This window comes from Lagopus muta, chromosome 5 (genome assembly GCF_023343835.1).
Source record: "Lagopus muta isolate bLagMut1 chromosome 5, bLagMut1 primary, whole genome shotgun sequence".
Classification (NCBI taxonomy): domain Eukaryota; kingdom Metazoa; phylum Chordata; class Aves; order Galliformes; family Phasianidae; genus Lagopus; species Lagopus muta.
In genome coordinates, this window is record NC_064437.1 from 35,930,673 (window position 1) to 35,948,494 (window position 17,822).

The following is a 17,822-nucleotide window of genomic DNA, read 5'->3' on the forward strand; positions in this document are numbered from 1 at the left end:
GTCCCTCCTGATCCATTTGAAAAAAGAAAAAAAGAAATGTATTTATCAAATCTCTTGTGAAATGTTCTAGGTCTTTCATTTCATACACACAAACGGGAATGAAAAGCCATACACAGGATATGAATGCAAAACAGCATTTCAGGACAGGATTATAATTGAATGAAAATAAAACTAAATTGTTTGTGAGAATGAAAATTGAGCAGTTTGTAGTGAAAGGATCTGGAGCATGTTTACTGACAGAGACTGCTGCTGCAGCATATGATGCTTTTCTTAGCAGAAAACTAGAAATATACAGGCACCGATTCACAAATGTCTATATATCTGAAAAGGAGCAAGTTATCCTAGTCTCTCATGTATGTATTATACTTAAAAATAATTTTAAACATTTGAAAAACAAGTCTACCACTGATAAGGATTTCATGTACGTTATACACAGAGCCTGTGCTCTTTCCCTCTAAGACACAGTAAATTTCCTACTGCTAGCCACCAAAGAAAGTCAGCTGCTCTCAGAAACATTTTCCTTTCCAGAAAATGGATAATTTCTTATCAAAGTTACTTAACGTCAGTGATATTTGAAGAAGCTTTAGAATTTTGCATCATTTCATTACAAGTGAATTTAGTACAGTTTACAGAGAACCCAGCTTTTTAAGGAGAAGTATTTTCTTACAGTAAGAGAAAGAATGTACAGCGAAGTCATAGAATTGTTCTTTGTATTCACTTGCTGCTATCCATTAACACATTAAATGTGCTGTATAACATGGAAAAAGTGGTACACACCACAACACAGAACACCACGCTAAGTACTCAAATATTTTTCCATTTTCTCTAGTTCTCACTGATCCATCTATCCAAATTAATCTTTGTATCAATGAAGCAGTCCAACATATAAGTACCATCTTCTCCTGCTCCACCTTGATATCACCACAGGATCCCCACAATGCTTGTGGATTTTACAGATGGACTTAATTTTCCTCACAGTAGCCCATACAGCACTGTGCTCTGTACCTGTGGTTAAAACAGCACTGATAACATGATAGAAATATTCTGGCTGCTACTGCTGACTAGTGCTGGCACTGCACCAAAACTCTCTCCAAACCCCTTAAAGCCAGGAGGTTGGGGGTGGACAAGAAGAGAGGAGGTGAAATGACCAGGGCAGCTGACCCAAACAAAAAAAAAAGGGAACATTCCATATCATATGACATCACACTCAGCCAAAAAACACTGGGGGCTCATTATAAAAACAGCTGTCCTCTCAAACAACCACTGAGGCCCTGGTTCCAAAGATGTGACCAAACATCGCATGCTAATGCGAGGTAGAGAATAAGTGCTTTCTTTCTACGTGGCTCTGCTTATTTTTCTTCTTCCTTCAATTAAATTATCCTTATATCCTTATATCAAACCATTAGCTTTTTTTTTTTTTATTATTTAAATCATTATTTCTTCCCCTCCTGCTCTTGCTTTGAGGAGGGAAATTGAGGGTGTGGTGAAGTTTAGTTGGCCATCAGTGTGAAACCATCAGCCAGAGGCCCTTACCATTCCTTCCATGCCATGTGGCAAGAGCAGAACAATCCCATTGTGACGAACCCACTTAGCCTGCCCTGAGCTGATGAACTGGTCTATTATACACTGCGCCGTGTTGTGGAAGTCACCAAACTGGGCCTCCCAGCACACCAGGGCATTCGGACTTGCCATAGCGAAGCCAAGTTCAAAACCTAAGAACCAGATAAGCAGGAGAGTTAGAAAACAAACACCTGAAAAGACTTAAAATAGAAGAGTTAGAAAGGAAAGACTTGATGAGAATTCTGTTCATTTCTCTTATAAAGTTAAATTAAAAGAAAACCAAAATGACAGCATCAACTGGATTTTTTTAGTGCTGATATAAATCATGCAGTTTTCAACAGTGCCATCAGAAAGATCAGCAAATAACTCTTTTGCAGTACTGACTCTAGTTCTTCAAGATTTCCTCAAACACGTACATATAATATAATTTTTAAACAATTAGAACTCTCCCTCAGTTCAGAATTTTGTGCAAAGTTTTCCCAAGAACTCACTGAGGTAGATACCATTTTCTCCTGTGGAAATCTACTTACAGTCTAAGATTAGTTCAATAACCTATTTTATTTTTTTTTTTTTTAACTACTTGCACATCCCAGCATAATTTAATTGAGAACTAATGAACATGTGATTACAGAAAGTTTAAACAAGGTTGTCCAATTCCACAGGGAAAACTCTCAGCAAAACTAACTAGCTCTTCAGTCACAGTCAGTGTGCAAACTTTCCTGCAAGGTTAGTGGATGGACAATGACAGGATAAACTAACTGCACAAGAGAAATAGCAACAAGAGCTCCAAATGAGACTGTTTATTCATGGAAACAAAAATTTTAACACACTGGATTTATAGAATCTTCATAGCATACTCCTTTGTGATTCCAACCCAGCATTTTGTTTACCATCGCCATGGCATGAAAGCTTTGAGTCACTTAGCTTCCGGAGTGAACTCTTAACAGTCCATCCATGACTCCAGCAGATGTTCACGTTCTCACCAAAAAGAAATGGGTACATTACAAAGCCAAAAGAAGACTGAGAAGTTAGCCACACTGTCTTTGAGTTCTACATCCCTACGACGGTGCATGGCTTTTGCTGACCATTCTTTTGGCCTAACTGCTTGAACGGCTTTGCTTATACAAAATATTTTCTCTCTCTGTTCTCCTTATTTGTGTGAATCTATTGTATTTAGCACAATGCAAACAGTAAAAAAAAAAATCTACACAACTCCTTCAATGCACGTTCCCAAAGGTATCTGAAAAACAGATTTCCCTAGGTAGGACAGAATCCCATTCTAATTTTACGCAAGCATTAAGAGACCATTTCTACTGATTAGGAGACATGGTTGAAAAAATATGCAATATGTTCAAGGCTTATTTGTGCATATGCTGCTCTCTGTAAGAATGGGGTAATCTAGCTTTCAGAGAAGAAAAATTTGAGGTCCTGACTTCAAATTATCAATAACCACACAGTGCTTTTAGAAGAGCATGGAGTTGTATGTGAACTCAAAACTTGGTCAAAGTACACCAAAAATTCTGTTTCATATAGTGAAATCACCCGTAAAATTTCATATGGAAAAAGAAGTGCCATTTCTCACTACCTATCTGGTTGCTCACTTTGTGCTAATAACCTCTAGCAGGTGATGCTGTCCCAGGTGAAGCTGTTTTAAAAGCTGTGATTCTAACATGGATACCTTTGGCAAGCTTTCTGACAGCCATAAAAATAGTTGGGAAAGGATATCCAAATGTAATGTATACTTTCTGATTAATATTCTGAAATCAATGCTACAAGGACTACTATTTAATGAAACATGCATCACTGGTGCACATGTTTGGTATCTCAGAACTCATTTTCCACCATGCAAATTACAATGAGAGTTCTTAACATCAAAGACTTTCGACTAGCAATTATAGCAATCACTATGAAGTTTGCCAAGAATTACCAACTTCTAGCTGTATATGCTGAAAACTATTAAAAGAGCAAGATCTGAAGTGCTAAATATATAGATACAAAAAACCATAGGTGCAAAGATGTGTAGAGCAGCAATATGGCCAGGGGAAGGCGAAGTGCTTTCCCTGAGGAGGATTTTTTGGGAGTACCAGATGGATCCAGGTCAGCAGCTAGAAAGACTTCACAGTTCTAAAGATGAGATGGAACTGTGGGGGAGCTGGCTCTTAACCAGGCCCCTTAAGAGGTCTTAACTTCAGACCAGACTAAAGAGTTAAAGAATACTGCAGCAATGACATGTACTGTTGTGTCTGCAGAGCCCAGAACTGAACGTTTCTTCACAGTCTTATATAAACTTTGTGATTGTAAAGCATTAATTCTTATATAATGAGATACCCAGAGAACAGGTTTATGCTAAGAGCAAACCTAGTGCCAAGACAATTAGGCTCAGGATTGCAAAGGAGAAAAGCTGAAGAATCTGCACCACCCAAAATGTGGTGGAGAGCCTCCAGCCAGCTCCTTAGCTCCCAGTAGCCTCTCAAGGCTCAGAGTGTATCGGGGCACAGGGGACCAGGAACCAACACGGCAGTTTGACAACCTTCTGTACAGTGAGGAAGACACAAAAGAAAAATATACACTAGTTTTGCACTTGACTAAGGCTGCAAAACTAACGTTTTAATTGTTGAAGTTCATTAAGGTCCCTAGATGACAGGCGTAACAGAAATGCTTGTTTCTATTAGGCCAGACCCTGCTGTGCTCCCTTACTGTTTTTGTCACTCTGGCAGAGGTGGTTTCAAGCAAAGTGGCAGCTTACACAGCATAATACTCTGCGTTTTTCCCCCTAACATTCTGCATCATTGTCATAAGAACTGTAGCTTTTCCAGCTGTCATAAGTAAGGCCGCAGCTTAACTCAGTATGATTGCAAAAGGATTCAAGGCACGAATGTTAACTAATGGCTAAAGATGGCTTGTCAGTGCAGAGATAAAACTGCAGAATGAGAGAAGTTATGAAGACAAGTATATACTATGCTTACTGCAAAATCCAAGCACAGGGACTAATGTAGGTACACTCCTGTCTCAAAACATGAGTACAGTCCAGTAATAATTTAAGTTTATGCATATCTGGTGGCTGACTCTATAGAACAGAAAGACTTCTGCCTTGGAGCTCCATGTAGGTGCTGTTGAGAACCTGTTCCTTGGTTACTATGTACTGTCCTGTTTTCCAACACCATTTCTGAGAGCCAACAATATTTGTTAGTCCTAACCAAAGAAAGTGCTGTTATGAATGAGCAGTAACATTGCACATTCCATCTTAGCAGTGTATTGCAAAAAAAAAAAAGTCTTCAACAACACCTGTCCTTTTCCCTTGTCTTGTATTTTAAACATTAACTCCCCCTGGAAAAAGCTATACACCAGTGCTGAGCTATGCACTAGTTCCAAGCCTATCATGCTTGGACATTCTCTGGAAGTTCCCAGAATAGAACATAACAGCCCAAGATCTCTCAAAGCCAGTGATGAACCTGCCAGAGAGAACTGCTCCTCCAGGATGGAGAATCAACAACACACAAGTCACTTTGAGGGTGGTAAAGAAAGAGAGGAGATCCCGACACATATTTAAAAAATGCTGAAGAGACACTACATAGAGCACCTGTTAGTTCACCTTTTCTATCTTGATTAGCAAACAAACTCAGACAGATTCATTAGTTTAGATGACTTCACACAACCACTGCTTATTCTCCCAGATATTCTGTTTCAATGAAAGGAAAAATATACAGCTAGACGAGAGGGGAGACAGCTAAATTGTAGTAATCTGGAGGTAGCTAAAAACAGTAGACAAGGGATGTCTAACTGAGTTTGTAGAGGTTGTTAAATACTCTGATTTAATGCCCTGATATAAACACTTGATTGCTTCCTGTATACAAAACACAAGCAATTGTTTGAGCTATAACAAGACTGCCTTTGTATTCTAAGAGGAAACAATCTTGTTAGAGTACTACTTTTAATAGAGTGGTTACACTCCAGGAGTTCCTAACCAGCACAACAATAACTTGGTGCAAAGCCCACAGCTCTGAGTGGATGTCAGCTCTTGGCTTGCCCACCTTCCAAGGAAATAATCTGCAGTTTTATCATGCTGAGCTGTTCAATCCATTAGGTCAATTTTCACTTAGCTTTAATTCACAGAAACAAAGGGAATTCCCAAAATGCCTCTGAGCTACTGCCTGTTTACAGTCATAAATTGAAATCTTAGCACTTTTTTTTTTTTTTTTTTTTTTTGCTTTGCATCCTCCTCCAAATACTTTAGAACACTTAACTGCAAACTATTTCTGTGTAACTCCCTTACACAGCAGAAGTAGCAGGCTGTAGCAGAGAGAAATAAAATTGTTGGCTTTTTCCTTGCTGTTTTACTGCTCATGAAGAATCAACTCCTTGAACTGCAGACATTCACTCACTCTTTCACTCAAACCATGATGATACCAGCTAGACAGATAACAATCTAATGTCCCTTCCAGTTCAGTATTCAGTGAGAGGGGCCATGTTCACACACCAACTGTGCATCTCACACTCTCTCTGTACAGATACAACACACAAATATAAACATATCCGAGAAGGCTGATATGCAAAAGTTAGCAAGGGAGCACAAACTAAATTATAAACATTTCAACATAGAGCAGTTTTAGTAAAATAATCATCACTTATCAACTGTTTCTGATGATTTAATGCCCTTTACTGATAGAGATCTCATACAAGAGCGATTTAAAACACTTAGCAATTAAAAATATCAGTATTGTTATCTTTTAGGAACCTTTTATCACATCTCCTGAAGCAGAATTGAACAGGACTTTACTCCTGTTTTCAGTGTAGAAACAAACCTAAATTCTGTTTTGAATTTCTTGCAATAAGAATTAACCTTCATACCATATCAACACTAGGCATCCTAAATCGATCAATTGAGATGTAACTTCTGGAATAAAATCACAATTCAATTGTATTCACACATCTGTCACTTTCAAATTCAGATACATTATTTCAAACCATGACCCACTTACAATAATACTTGCAGTAGTACTGTAAACACACTCAAATTAAGAAACACCTGGCCAAAAATGTGAGAAACAGTAAGAAATTGGGAACAACATAAAAAATTTATGAAGTTAAATTTTTGCTTTCTATCTATGCCACATTCTTCTTATCTTTGTACATATTCTTTCTTGCATTCTCCCATTTAGTTTGTATGTAAATATTATATACTAGTTCAAAGAGATGCAAACTTATCCTCACACCAATTCTGCCTGGGAGCCAAGAAAAATACCTTAAAATCTCACCTTGTCAGCCCATGCTCCAGCCCTACAGTTTTAAACCATTTTAATATTATTAGCAAGAGGTCATATGGAGTATATACAAAAATGATTATGTGGTGAAGTATTTCTGGAACCCTGAAGGAAGCAGTTATGAATTACCATCTTCATAACAACATTTCATCTTTTTCATTCATACTACTTATGAAATGGGTATGAAATTGTATTTCATTATTTATCCATAGAATCAATAACATTTTTTTAATAAATTATTAGATCCACTTCTTCTGTGCTCCACATTCCTCTTGCCATCCTTCTCATGTCAGAAGGAGGTTATCTATTCACAAATTAAAATGTCTGTCCAATACCAACAACATACTCCACTATGATTAATGCCATCTGTAACAAGGATTTGTTTTTTCAATATAGCACATTCAACACAGCACTTCAGATAAGCCTAGGCTAGATTTTTGCATTTGTGCTACAAAGTGTTCTTAATTTTGCTGATAGTTCCTCCCCTTTTGTTAAAGTATTAGGTATGGCCAATCACAGCAGATGGATACTTTCAAACTGAAATCTACAGCTGTGGAAAGTGAAGATTCCTTTTTAAGAGATGCCAGAACTTGAGAGGGAGAGCTTTGAAATATTTAGTATACAACTCTTTCACAGCCTTTCCCTACACTCTCTTCCTTGCTGAGCTCTAAATGTCTTGCTCAGTGAAATTCATCCTCTGTCATTATACGTGATATCCTGTTAAACAGTAATAAGATCAATGCTACCGTACTGTGTAATGTTTCCAGCAAGTTATTTCAGCCTCCCAGTTTAAATTTTTTAAGTATATACAGGTTCTAAGCAATCTAAGCAAATAGCTGTACTATTGGGAAACAGTAGAAAGTTTTGCACTAACAGCACATTGAAAACTATATATTCATATGCCTCATACTAGAGATAACATATTAAAAAACTAGAAAAAAGAATTTGAAGATATCCCATCTCTTCTCTAATTTGTTATAATTAGAAACAAGAGACCAAACGCATCAAACTATAGAAAAAAAATAAAGCTTAAAGCTTATAGAATCATTGAATCATAGAATGACCTGGGTTGAAAAGGTCCACAATGATTATCTGGTTTCAACCCCCTGCTATGTGCAGGGTCAGCAGCCACCAGACCAGGCTGCCCAGAGCCACATCCAGGCTGGCCTTGAATGTCTCCAGGGATGTGACTTCCACAAACAATACTACAATAATTTTTAAAATCCCCTTCAAATAATGAACAGGGTTGGTGTACTATAGAACAACCCCTTCAAGAAGTGCTGGAACAGAAATCAGCATTTGGACTGGATTTTACATTCCTGTTTCATACTTCCCAACTGAGTCAAAACTGGTATGGATGCAGTAACATTGAAATACAACAAAAGCAGAGTTTGTTTTTAAATGTCATTAGCAGAGGGAGCCATTTATGCGTTCTGAAGGTTGGCAAACTCAAGCAGCAACGCAAAATTTGGTAAGCCAAGAAGCTTAACTGCTTTACAGCAAAATCTGAAAAAAAAAAAAAAAACGCATCCTCTAAATTATCAGTCATCAATTCCAACATCCTGAGACCTATTTAAACATAAGCAAGTCTCAGACAGTTACCCCGAGACGTACCTAAGACACCATATTCGGAAAGGGAGCTGTTGCACACAGTATAGGGGGCCTGCTGCTCCCAGAGGTGGTTCATGGGAACACACGTTCTTTTGTCAACTTCTTGATCATGAAGCACATGATGGCGATGGCTGCAAAGAGTCGTTGAAATCTGTTAGCTAACAACACGCTGGGTTTTAACAGTGCTACTTTCAAAGATAAGCTTTCAAAGCTACATTCTAGAAAGCATGCATGTAACAGTTATCTTTGGTTTAGATAACACGCTAGTTTGGTTGAGATCTAGCAATATGATTGTTTAAATACAATTACTGCACCATACGGACTTGCACCGATTATTCAAGACTGTTCTTCAGCATTCAAGGAAATTCAAAACACATAATTGCAAGTTGAACAGGGAAGGCAGTGAGGTGGAGGCAGGGAGTCGTTACACAACGTTTTAGACTGACAGAAATCAAAAATCAAAGGGAAAAAATATTACTAGAACATTTTACTCTTCTTTGTGGAAAACGTCATTAATCTTTTCCTTAGGACAATTCTTTAACTTTCTCGCAAAAAAATAATCTAATCTGAGCGCCAACACTCGAAACAGTTTCATCTTCTTTCCTGCTATTTCCATTCACACCACTTACAGTTCCCTGGAACACCATTAATCAGCATTAGAATGGGGCACCAAGGAGTGCTATCAAAACAAAGATGACTAAAGTAATTACTGCAATCCATTAACTCTCTGAGCAGACTAACTGAGTGAATCACACCAATATGTCCAGCTTTATGACTGCTAGCAGAAGGACAGTTATTATACTAGTAACAATTACTGTGTGTTGTATAGCTGCCAATACTGAACTGAAGACCGAGTCCTTTTGTGCTTCCCTTTGCTACAATGAATACTAGCTCTGAAATTTATTTAGAAGTCACAAAATAAAACCAGGAAAAGACAGAGACTCTGAAGATTAACAAGAGAGATTAAGAGAGAGAGGTAGAACGGAGAAAATACATAAGAACTTCTGCTACAGAAGAAATAATTGTGAAACTACCAGTTTTGTCATTCAGATGAGGACAAAAAGTGTAAAGACATAAGCTTCTTGAACGTGAAGCTGTATTTCTTCAGCAAAAGCTGATTACAGCAAGCATAGGTGGATAGCCAGGTTGCTCTGAAAGTAATGATTCCTTATTTATTTCCATGGATATGAGAGACACAAAGAGCTCAATAACACTGCTTGAGAGAGCAAATCCTCAAGTACAAAACACCGCTTTTCAATATAGTTACCATTAGATGTGTGGTTTTGACAGTGGTGAACAAGAGCTCTTCATTTCATGGTGTGACAGCTGTGCATGGCCAACCATAACACAACTTGTTTTTCTTATCGCCATCACAACTGCTGAAATGCACCACCTCCTGCCCCACTGTGCTCACATCCACTGTTTGGTCTCTAAAACATTCAGCAAGCATCAACAAGCATCAATTGGTGCCATTTTTTCCACATGGAGGAATTAAATTCCATATGTTTGCTTTATACACACTTCATGTCAGACGCCTTTTTGTCGCACTGTCCCTCAGCTGCCATCTGTCGCACAGCAATAAAATATGATGGAATGCTGGTGGAAAGGTTCAACCCCTACTGCCCTATCACCATTTGCCTCTCACACTGTGGGTCAATACAATAAAATAGGAGGCACTGCTTTCAGAGCAGCCCTTGCATGTAGACATGCAAGTCACATTTTCCTGTTGTAACACCGTTGTCAGTTAGTTGTCAGACTGGTACAAAATCAAGTCTCTTTACAGGAACACCTCTTTAATTCTTTTTTAAAGGCTGAAGAATAACATCCAGGTAGGACACTAATTTTCAGGTAGTCTTTGCCAGTCAAAATAGCTTTTATTTGTGACATTTGTTCTGTGTTATCTCAGTATTTCTGTGAGCGCAACAACTATTGTCATCTTAAACACTGAGAAAATCTGGACAGTAGGTCTGGCAAATCCTCTTCCACCAGTTAGAGAACTGAGAATACAGAGAATCAGTCTTCTTCAGACAAGTCTATAGCTGTGTGTCAGACTTAACACTAAGCACTCACCAGAATTAGGTAGGTAGTTTGCTGAACAATAAATATGCATTCCTGCCATTTACAAGACCCTGGTACTGAAATCAGGGATGATGGGAGAGGGGAATCTCCAGGTTTTCAGCTTTTTTTTTTTTTTTTTTTTTTGTCTTGTCTGAAGGATTTTGTTAAGCTGCCATTAGAATAGGAGTGGGGAAACAAAAAGCCCAGTGACCGAATACCAAAGGAAGCTCAGCACAGAAACACAACACTGCACCACACGATGGAAGTCAGGCACCAAGATTTCCTCCTTTCCTGCAAGCATTCACAACTAAACTTAGTGAAGCTGTTAGTTAACTCAGCCCCAGCAACAGGCTTTGCATCAAAGAGTTCAATTAAATACATCATTAAGATTTTACTCTGTGGAGAGACAGGTAAGGCAGCAGAACTGTATATATTTTATGAAGTGATGAAATTTACCATTCATTCATGCTCCACGGTCTTTAAGAGTCTCAGTACAAAGGATCTTGTTTCATTTAGAAGAGCCTTGCCAACTGGCAAGATATTTGTTCACAGGGCAGTGGAGTTTCAAGAAGCTACCAATAGAGCAGTATTTAAAGGCTTCAGAATTTGTAGCAGCAAATGCCTTTCTCTTACTTATCAGCAATTGGTGGATTGTAGCAGAATTCTTACTTGAAAAGTAAGAAATAATTTCTGCTTTTCAGTCAGATAAGGAAGATAATATCTAAAAACGTTTATTCATTTCTTCTACCTTAAATATTACTCTTTAAAACACTCCATTTACATAAATGGGAGATCATCTGCTAGAATCTATGACATTAAGACTGATGTTGAATAGCCTCAGCCTCCCTCTTCCCTCAAAAGACTATATTGTTTAAAAATTGCTAATGTGTTTCTTGAAGTATCGGACAGCTTTTAACAGTTATCCCAGTACTCACCTAAAAGTGCCTCTCTCTACGTCTTGTCCACTCAGTCGGACATGAATCCCTTCTTTCAGAAAGGAGCCAAAAGCCATGTACTCTGCCAAGGCCCAGTCAACAACCCTGTTCTTGGTCATTTCCAAGCGGGCTCTCAAAATCCGGGAGAGTCCTATTGGAATAAAAATCAGAAATCAGTGGATCTACTTCAGAGATATTTGACATTCACATTACAATCACCATTTTCCTCACTGGCTACAGTATGCAGGAACAGGAGAACTCATCAGGAGAACTCAAAGATTGCTGTTTTTAGTCTTAGTTGCTGACCCACTGTCTTCATGTAATGCAGAACCGCATCAAGTTAAAACAACATTCACTTTGTAGACCATATTAGTTCTCCTAGGTTTGAATTGCTAGCAAAGTAAAATAACTTGTTTCCTAAACAAAGGTTGTACACTGTGTGTACCTTGCTCTATCAGAAGAAAATGACAACTCTGCTACCAGAAACTATGAGAACAATTAGAGTGACTCAGGGTCAGATACCTCTTTCCAAACATTTACTTTCACTTATCTACCACCAAGTACTGTTTTGTAAAAGACTGAAGATGTCATCTGTTAAGTTCTTCTGTCTTTCTCACTCTTATTTTTTCTTGGCATTTGTCTTATAGGATTCTAGAGGTACTATAAAGAAACAAGCAAAATTAATCAATATGATGAATATCTTATAAATAAAAACTCGTAGTAGCTGCCAAAGGATTTTCAGTTGGTAAGCAAAGGTTGATTTTAGGATAGGTTTTTTGTTTCTTTTGCTGTTTTTTTTGTGGTTTTTTTTTTTTTTTTTTTTTTCCTTAACTTGCTGTTAACTTGTTGTTTGGCTTTGGTTTATTTACAAGTGAAGATCGACTCACATTGGTGAGTCAAAATACAAGTTGTAACACCGCAATTTTTATTGGAAATAAAATACCCTTTGAAGTTTCATACAGGTGCTCCCAACTGAGGCTATATAAGCCTAGAGAATTCAGTGTCACTTAACACTACCTTATTTGCATATCTGCACTGATGCTCTTGGCAAGCTATTCTATTTGCTGTATTCCTATTCTTCCCTTTGTTACTTTCCCAACCTTCACAAAAATCACTGTTTCCTCTCCATTTAAAACTACATTCTTACAATTTGTCTCTATTTAAAATCTTGAAGATCTTTCAGAGAATATACAAAATACTTGACAAAACAAAATCAGCTTCCACTTTTTCCAGGAAGACTGGGAGATATTAAACTGTGGCTTTCTTAGTGAAAGGTCAAAGCACTCTGAAGTTGTTCTTCCCGTTTTTTTTTTTTCCCCTCTTGTGGCCTTTTAAACTGTGTAAAAGAATCTAGAAGACCAAAGTTAGAGAATTATTTGCCCACGTGGAATAGTTATAATGGCAAATAATACTTGCTGTCAAGGTCAAGTTAATAAAGAGAGGCTGCCTTTTTAGTTAGAATGGCTAATACTGAATTTTATTAGCTGACTATATTTTAGAATTTATAGTTCAAAATTATAGCATCACCAACAAAGTGTGCAAATCTGTAGAAGAGTTTTGAAGTTCATCTTCAGTTGTATCTGCTCAATAAGCTTACAGTTGATAACTAGTAATGCCCTATTTCATTACTCCAGAGGAATATGAAAACATGGAACAGCTTCAGCAGACACTTTATTCCTCAATAGGCGATTCTGGAGATGAAAGAGTATCTGGAGGTTTTGCTCAGAAAACAAAACAAAAAAAAAAATAGCTCTTTCTTTTAATCCTAAGTACATTCCCTAGCCAATAAAAGAAAAAAGGTCCCTAAACAAAGCAGTTCCATGTTTCACCAGGGAATGAATGTGTCTTTGCTCCCTACAGAGCTGTTAAGAGTTCAACCTGACCAGGAAGTACAAGCATTCACTCAGAAGCTTGACAGAGTGCCAGGAGCTCCCCAGTGTGACAGGCACATTTAGCTTTTTACTACAATAGATGCTAAATTCAGAACTGAATCCCTTCAGACCAACAGTTAAGACTTTTTGAGAAGAAGGTAGATTTATGCTATCAACACTAAATGCTGTTGAAAGGAAAACTGTGTCTGAATTTGCCCACATGGAGTTCATTCAGCTGTACTACAATTACTCTCATAGCATATCAGCAGTGCTGCCAGGCCTGAAAAGATCAAGCTATTTTTCTGAGCAGAAAACTGTCTAACCATAAGAAAAGTGTCTTAAGTGAACTCCAAATTAACACTGCTTTTAGTATTTGTAAAAGCATGAATAGCGCTGAGATGGATTCCTTACTTCCCCCAAGTGCTTCACAAAAGGACTTGACAAATCAAAGGATTACTAACTTAACATTACAAAGAGTTTAACCTCCCTCAGAGAAAAATCTATTTTAAGGAGGTACGGAACAGAAGCAGTGTGAAGCCGAAAAAACAAGAACAGGCAGTGTGAACCTGTGTATAAAAACTGTATGGATGTGGTGCTCAGGGACATGATTTAGCTGTGGGTTGCTTGGGTAGTATGGTCAGGTTATATGGTTGGACTCGATGATTTTTAAGGTATTTTCCAACCTGAGCAATTCTATGATTCTTTGATTCTAACCTTAACTGACACATTCTCCTTTCCCCCTAGGATAAAAGAGGTGAAATAAAAATCACAGGCATTTTCCTCCATGGAGAACACCCAATAGCAATTCATTTACAGAAAAACAAAATCTGAGCAAGAAATACAGCCACTAACAGAAACAAAGATTCCAGCTGACCTGCATGTATTTTGAAGTCTTTGACTGGCACTGAACTAGCTACATTGCCAATGTGAGTCAGCAGGTCTTCTGAAATGCCAGTTGGAGGACAGGACATGCTCTTGGGTTCTCCATCCACATTAAAGAATCCTGGAAGTAAAGATCTAGTGAGGCGATCACATTGATTCTAAGAAACATACTAATCCCGTTCTTCACCTTTCAAAGGGAGACAACCATATTCCCATTTTCTGCATGACAACACTACTTAATCTTGAAGACACATGATGATCTGCTTTATTTCTACTTTTGCTTCTTGTGAAAGAGGTCCAACTGTGTGGACATAGGTAGACAATAAAACGCCTACGGCACTTAAATCCTTCAAAAAAAAAAAAAAAGAGGATGAGACATATTTCTTCTTCCCATATTTTCTTCTTCTCCTTTTCTAGTGAACTGAAAAGAGAGCTTTTTAAGTGTCAATCTTAGTTTCCACATTTCTTTTTAAAAAACCATCCTCTTTCAATTTGATCTGGCAGAATGTTTCATTTACTGTTAACATGGGCAAACCAAAGGTCTATTTTAAAGAAATACTGGCTGATAAAACATTGAAGAATTCCAGACTTAGGATTCAAAACAGAAGCACAATTGTATCAATACCAGGTTATAGGAAAGGACAGTCCTTACCAGGCCAAGGTGAATCAAGCCAGTGTTTAATGTGTAGAATCTTATTATCCTTAGATCTGGTATATGCTTCTTCACATATTCTATCATACTTTGCAATTTCTTCCTGTAAAAGAACAAGAATGTTCTTTTTAAAACATCCTTGCAACTCCCATTCAGTATTTAACTCCAGAACAAAATTTAGTTAAAATTATGGAAACGCTTTCATTTTATCTCGGATTTTATCTAGGATAAAATAGGGTAAAAATTCTTCTAGAAAAATGCTTATTATCCACATAACTCTGAATAAGTTATTTAGTTTACTGGAAAGATGTTAGAGAGGATAGGACTGAGAGACAAAGTGACAAGCAGTACTCTTAAAAGACAGAATTGAATATAATTTGCAGTCACATTTCTACATCAGCATTATTCAGCTTTTACTTCAGGCTACAGATACTAGTAAAGACTAGAAAAGAACCTTCTAGAAAATTGGCCTGATTCTAGCTAAGGATCTGCTTAGATCCGATAGAAAACTGTATTCTGAGGGAGAATAAACTGTTTGACAATACCCACATTTCAATTGAAAACCACATCCAAGTGATTTAACTTGCTCATCTTAGAAGTATCAACAGCAGTGTGAACGTTAGTCTGCACAGCAAAATATCCAGTCAGGATCCTGAATCCAGTTGAAGTCCACGCCAGCACTGGTCCACTCTTAGAGCTATTAAAGTTAACTAGTTCTGCATAAACTGTAATCATTCTGAAGAATAACAGAGTGCTTTTTAGTTCATCCTCAATACCAGCTTCCCAAAAGATCCTTTGTTTCATCTGCACTCTACTTACTCCCTTTTAGAAAAGACCTAACTAGCTCAACAAGGACACCAGACCCTACATTTCATCCTTCTGGAGCATTTCAAGTTATCTCTGTCTGAACCTAGGTATCTGAATCACTGCAAGAAAATAAAAAGCTTACATGTTGGTGTTTTATTTTATTGCTGAATATAACTGCCACTTGGTGATGAACATGAAGCTGTATGTTATACCTATGAGTACTCCAACACCATCCTACTAATGGTTTGGAGGTGAATAATTCCTGCATCTCCAACCTCTCCTTCTACAAATCTCAGAATCGATGATTTTTCTTTTTTCTCCTAATATATGTATTAATTACTTCACAGTACTTTCTGTTCCTTCGGTATAAGAATGCATATGTACATTTATGTGGAGTTTGTTCCTAATTCAATCATAAGGCAAGGGTTGAAGTAACAAATTTGACCAAAGTAGTACCTCTGTGACAATTAGCTTTTAAACGTAGTATTTTACATAAAAACGCACACTGAATTGGATCAGAAAAGTGTCAAAATCACAGCAATGTAAGAAAGGTTTGCAAGCAGACAACATGCAATGACAACTGTGTCTTCCTGCTGACAGTTCTGTAAGTTCCTTTTAACTCTATTGATATACTGCACCTCAAACTCCTGCAGTGTTACAGTCCCATCTGCGATCAGTTTATCAGCATACTTCTTCAGCACTGGCACCTGCTTGTGAATCTGCTTGTACATTAGGGGCTGGGTGAACATTGGTTCATCCATCTCATTGTGCCCTCTCCTACGGTAACAAACCTACAAAAGGAAAGATTGTTTCCATTGGTGACGGAAGATGTAAAATGGAATTCTTTTATTTCATAGTTGTACAGAGATATGGAAGCCTCTGGTAGAAAAAAACGTTTATCAATTACTGCAGATCATTTTTTTGTTGTTTTGTTTTTAAAAAGAGTCATTCAAAAGACTTTTAAAAGTTATTCAAATCAAACTATGTCTCCTGAACAGAGAAAACTTAAAAGAATTATACGTATACACAGAATGAAAACTTATGAAAACCAAGACTTACTAAGTCAACAACCACATCTTTGTTGAATGTGTTTCGCCATTCTGCAGCTACACTGCACACATACATCACTGCTTCAGGGTCATCAGCATTCACATGAAAAATGGGAGCATTGACCACACGAGCAACATCAGTAGGATATGGAGACGAACGTGCCATACGGGGGTCTGTAGTGAAGCCAATCTAAAAAAATCCAGGAACTTCCATTACAGTGATGTAGATGTCACCCTCTACTTTGCTTTGAACACTTGGGTTTTCATTCGACAATCGCTTATGCAGCAGTAGTCTTAGCTTTTCATTTCGGTAAGCCATATGAGCTTTCTTCCCTTTGCTCCCTTACAAACTAAACAAAGCAAACATAACCCAGTTGTTAGAAACTGAATGAAATAAACGTAGGTGTTGAAGTGTTATCCGGTCAGTTGCTAGACACTATGATTGTTTTCAGGATCATTCTAGCCATTCTAATGGACAGAGGATACAAGACAACAAGCTAGTAAGCAAGAATAAATAAATAAATATACCAGCAAAAAAAAAAAAAAAAAAAACAACCCAAAACCAACAACACTCAGTACATAAATTGATTTGAAAATGTTCTTTTTATTACCTGGTTGTTGACAACAACATGAATAGTTCCATTTGTGGTGTAAGAAGGAAGGTCACTAAGATGAAATGTTTCATAAACGACACCTTGTCCTGCAAAGGCAGCATCCCCATGTAACAATATGGACATAACCTAAGATGGAGGATTGCACGCACAAAATCACACACATATTAGAAAGTAAAACTCCAGTTCTCAGCATGATCTCTCTGCTCTGTGTTTCTGTAGTGCTTATGAAATAGAATCTTATTTTTATATCAGCATCCTGCATTGTATTTTTACAATAAACCACAAACTTGTCAGCATTCTGTTGCCTTTGTTCAGTTCCAAAATGAAATAGTTTTAAGTCTGCCTTCTGAAGTTTCCCTTAAGGCACCATTCTGAAAGCTTTATCCAGTTAAATAGGTTACCATCTATCTCTTCTGGGGACAGAGTGGAAGAGTGCAATACAAAATTGTTAGTAAATTATTTTTATTAAAAATACTTTAGAGCCTACTAGCAAGAATTACTATAACATTATACAACCTTTAC

The 17,822-nt window shown here is 37.5% G+C and overlaps 1 protein-coding gene across 7 annotated transcripts in view; it reads right to left on the reverse strand.

Annotated features, from left to right (window-relative positions):
- Positions 1-17,822, reverse strand: part of OGDHL (oxoglutarate dehydrogenase L) — a 54,247-nt gene that overhangs the window by 12,550 nt on the left and 23,875 nt on the right. For 6 of the 7 annotated variants that reach the window (XM_048945775.1, XM_048945773.1, XM_048945777.1 and 3 more), the window contains exons 10-17: positions 17,298-17,426; positions 16,697-16,876; positions 16,276-16,428; positions 14,831-14,933; positions 14,171-14,299; positions 11,426-11,576; positions 8,436-8,563; positions 1,534-1,712 (exon numbers count right to left, since the gene is read on the reverse strand). In XM_048945775.1, coding sequence (XP_048801732.1) covers positions 1,534-1,712; positions 8,436-8,563; positions 11,426-11,576; positions 14,171-14,299; positions 14,831-14,933; positions 16,276-16,428; positions 16,697-16,876; positions 17,298-17,426 — 1,152 coding nt within the window. Of the gene's footprint in view, positions 1-1,533; positions 1,713-1,739; positions 8,328-8,435; positions 8,564-11,425; positions 11,577-14,170; positions 14,300-14,830; positions 14,934-16,275; positions 16,429-16,696; positions 16,877-17,297; positions 17,427-17,822 lie in introns of those variants that run through there. The other variant, XM_048945779.1, reaches the window with a different exon arrangement.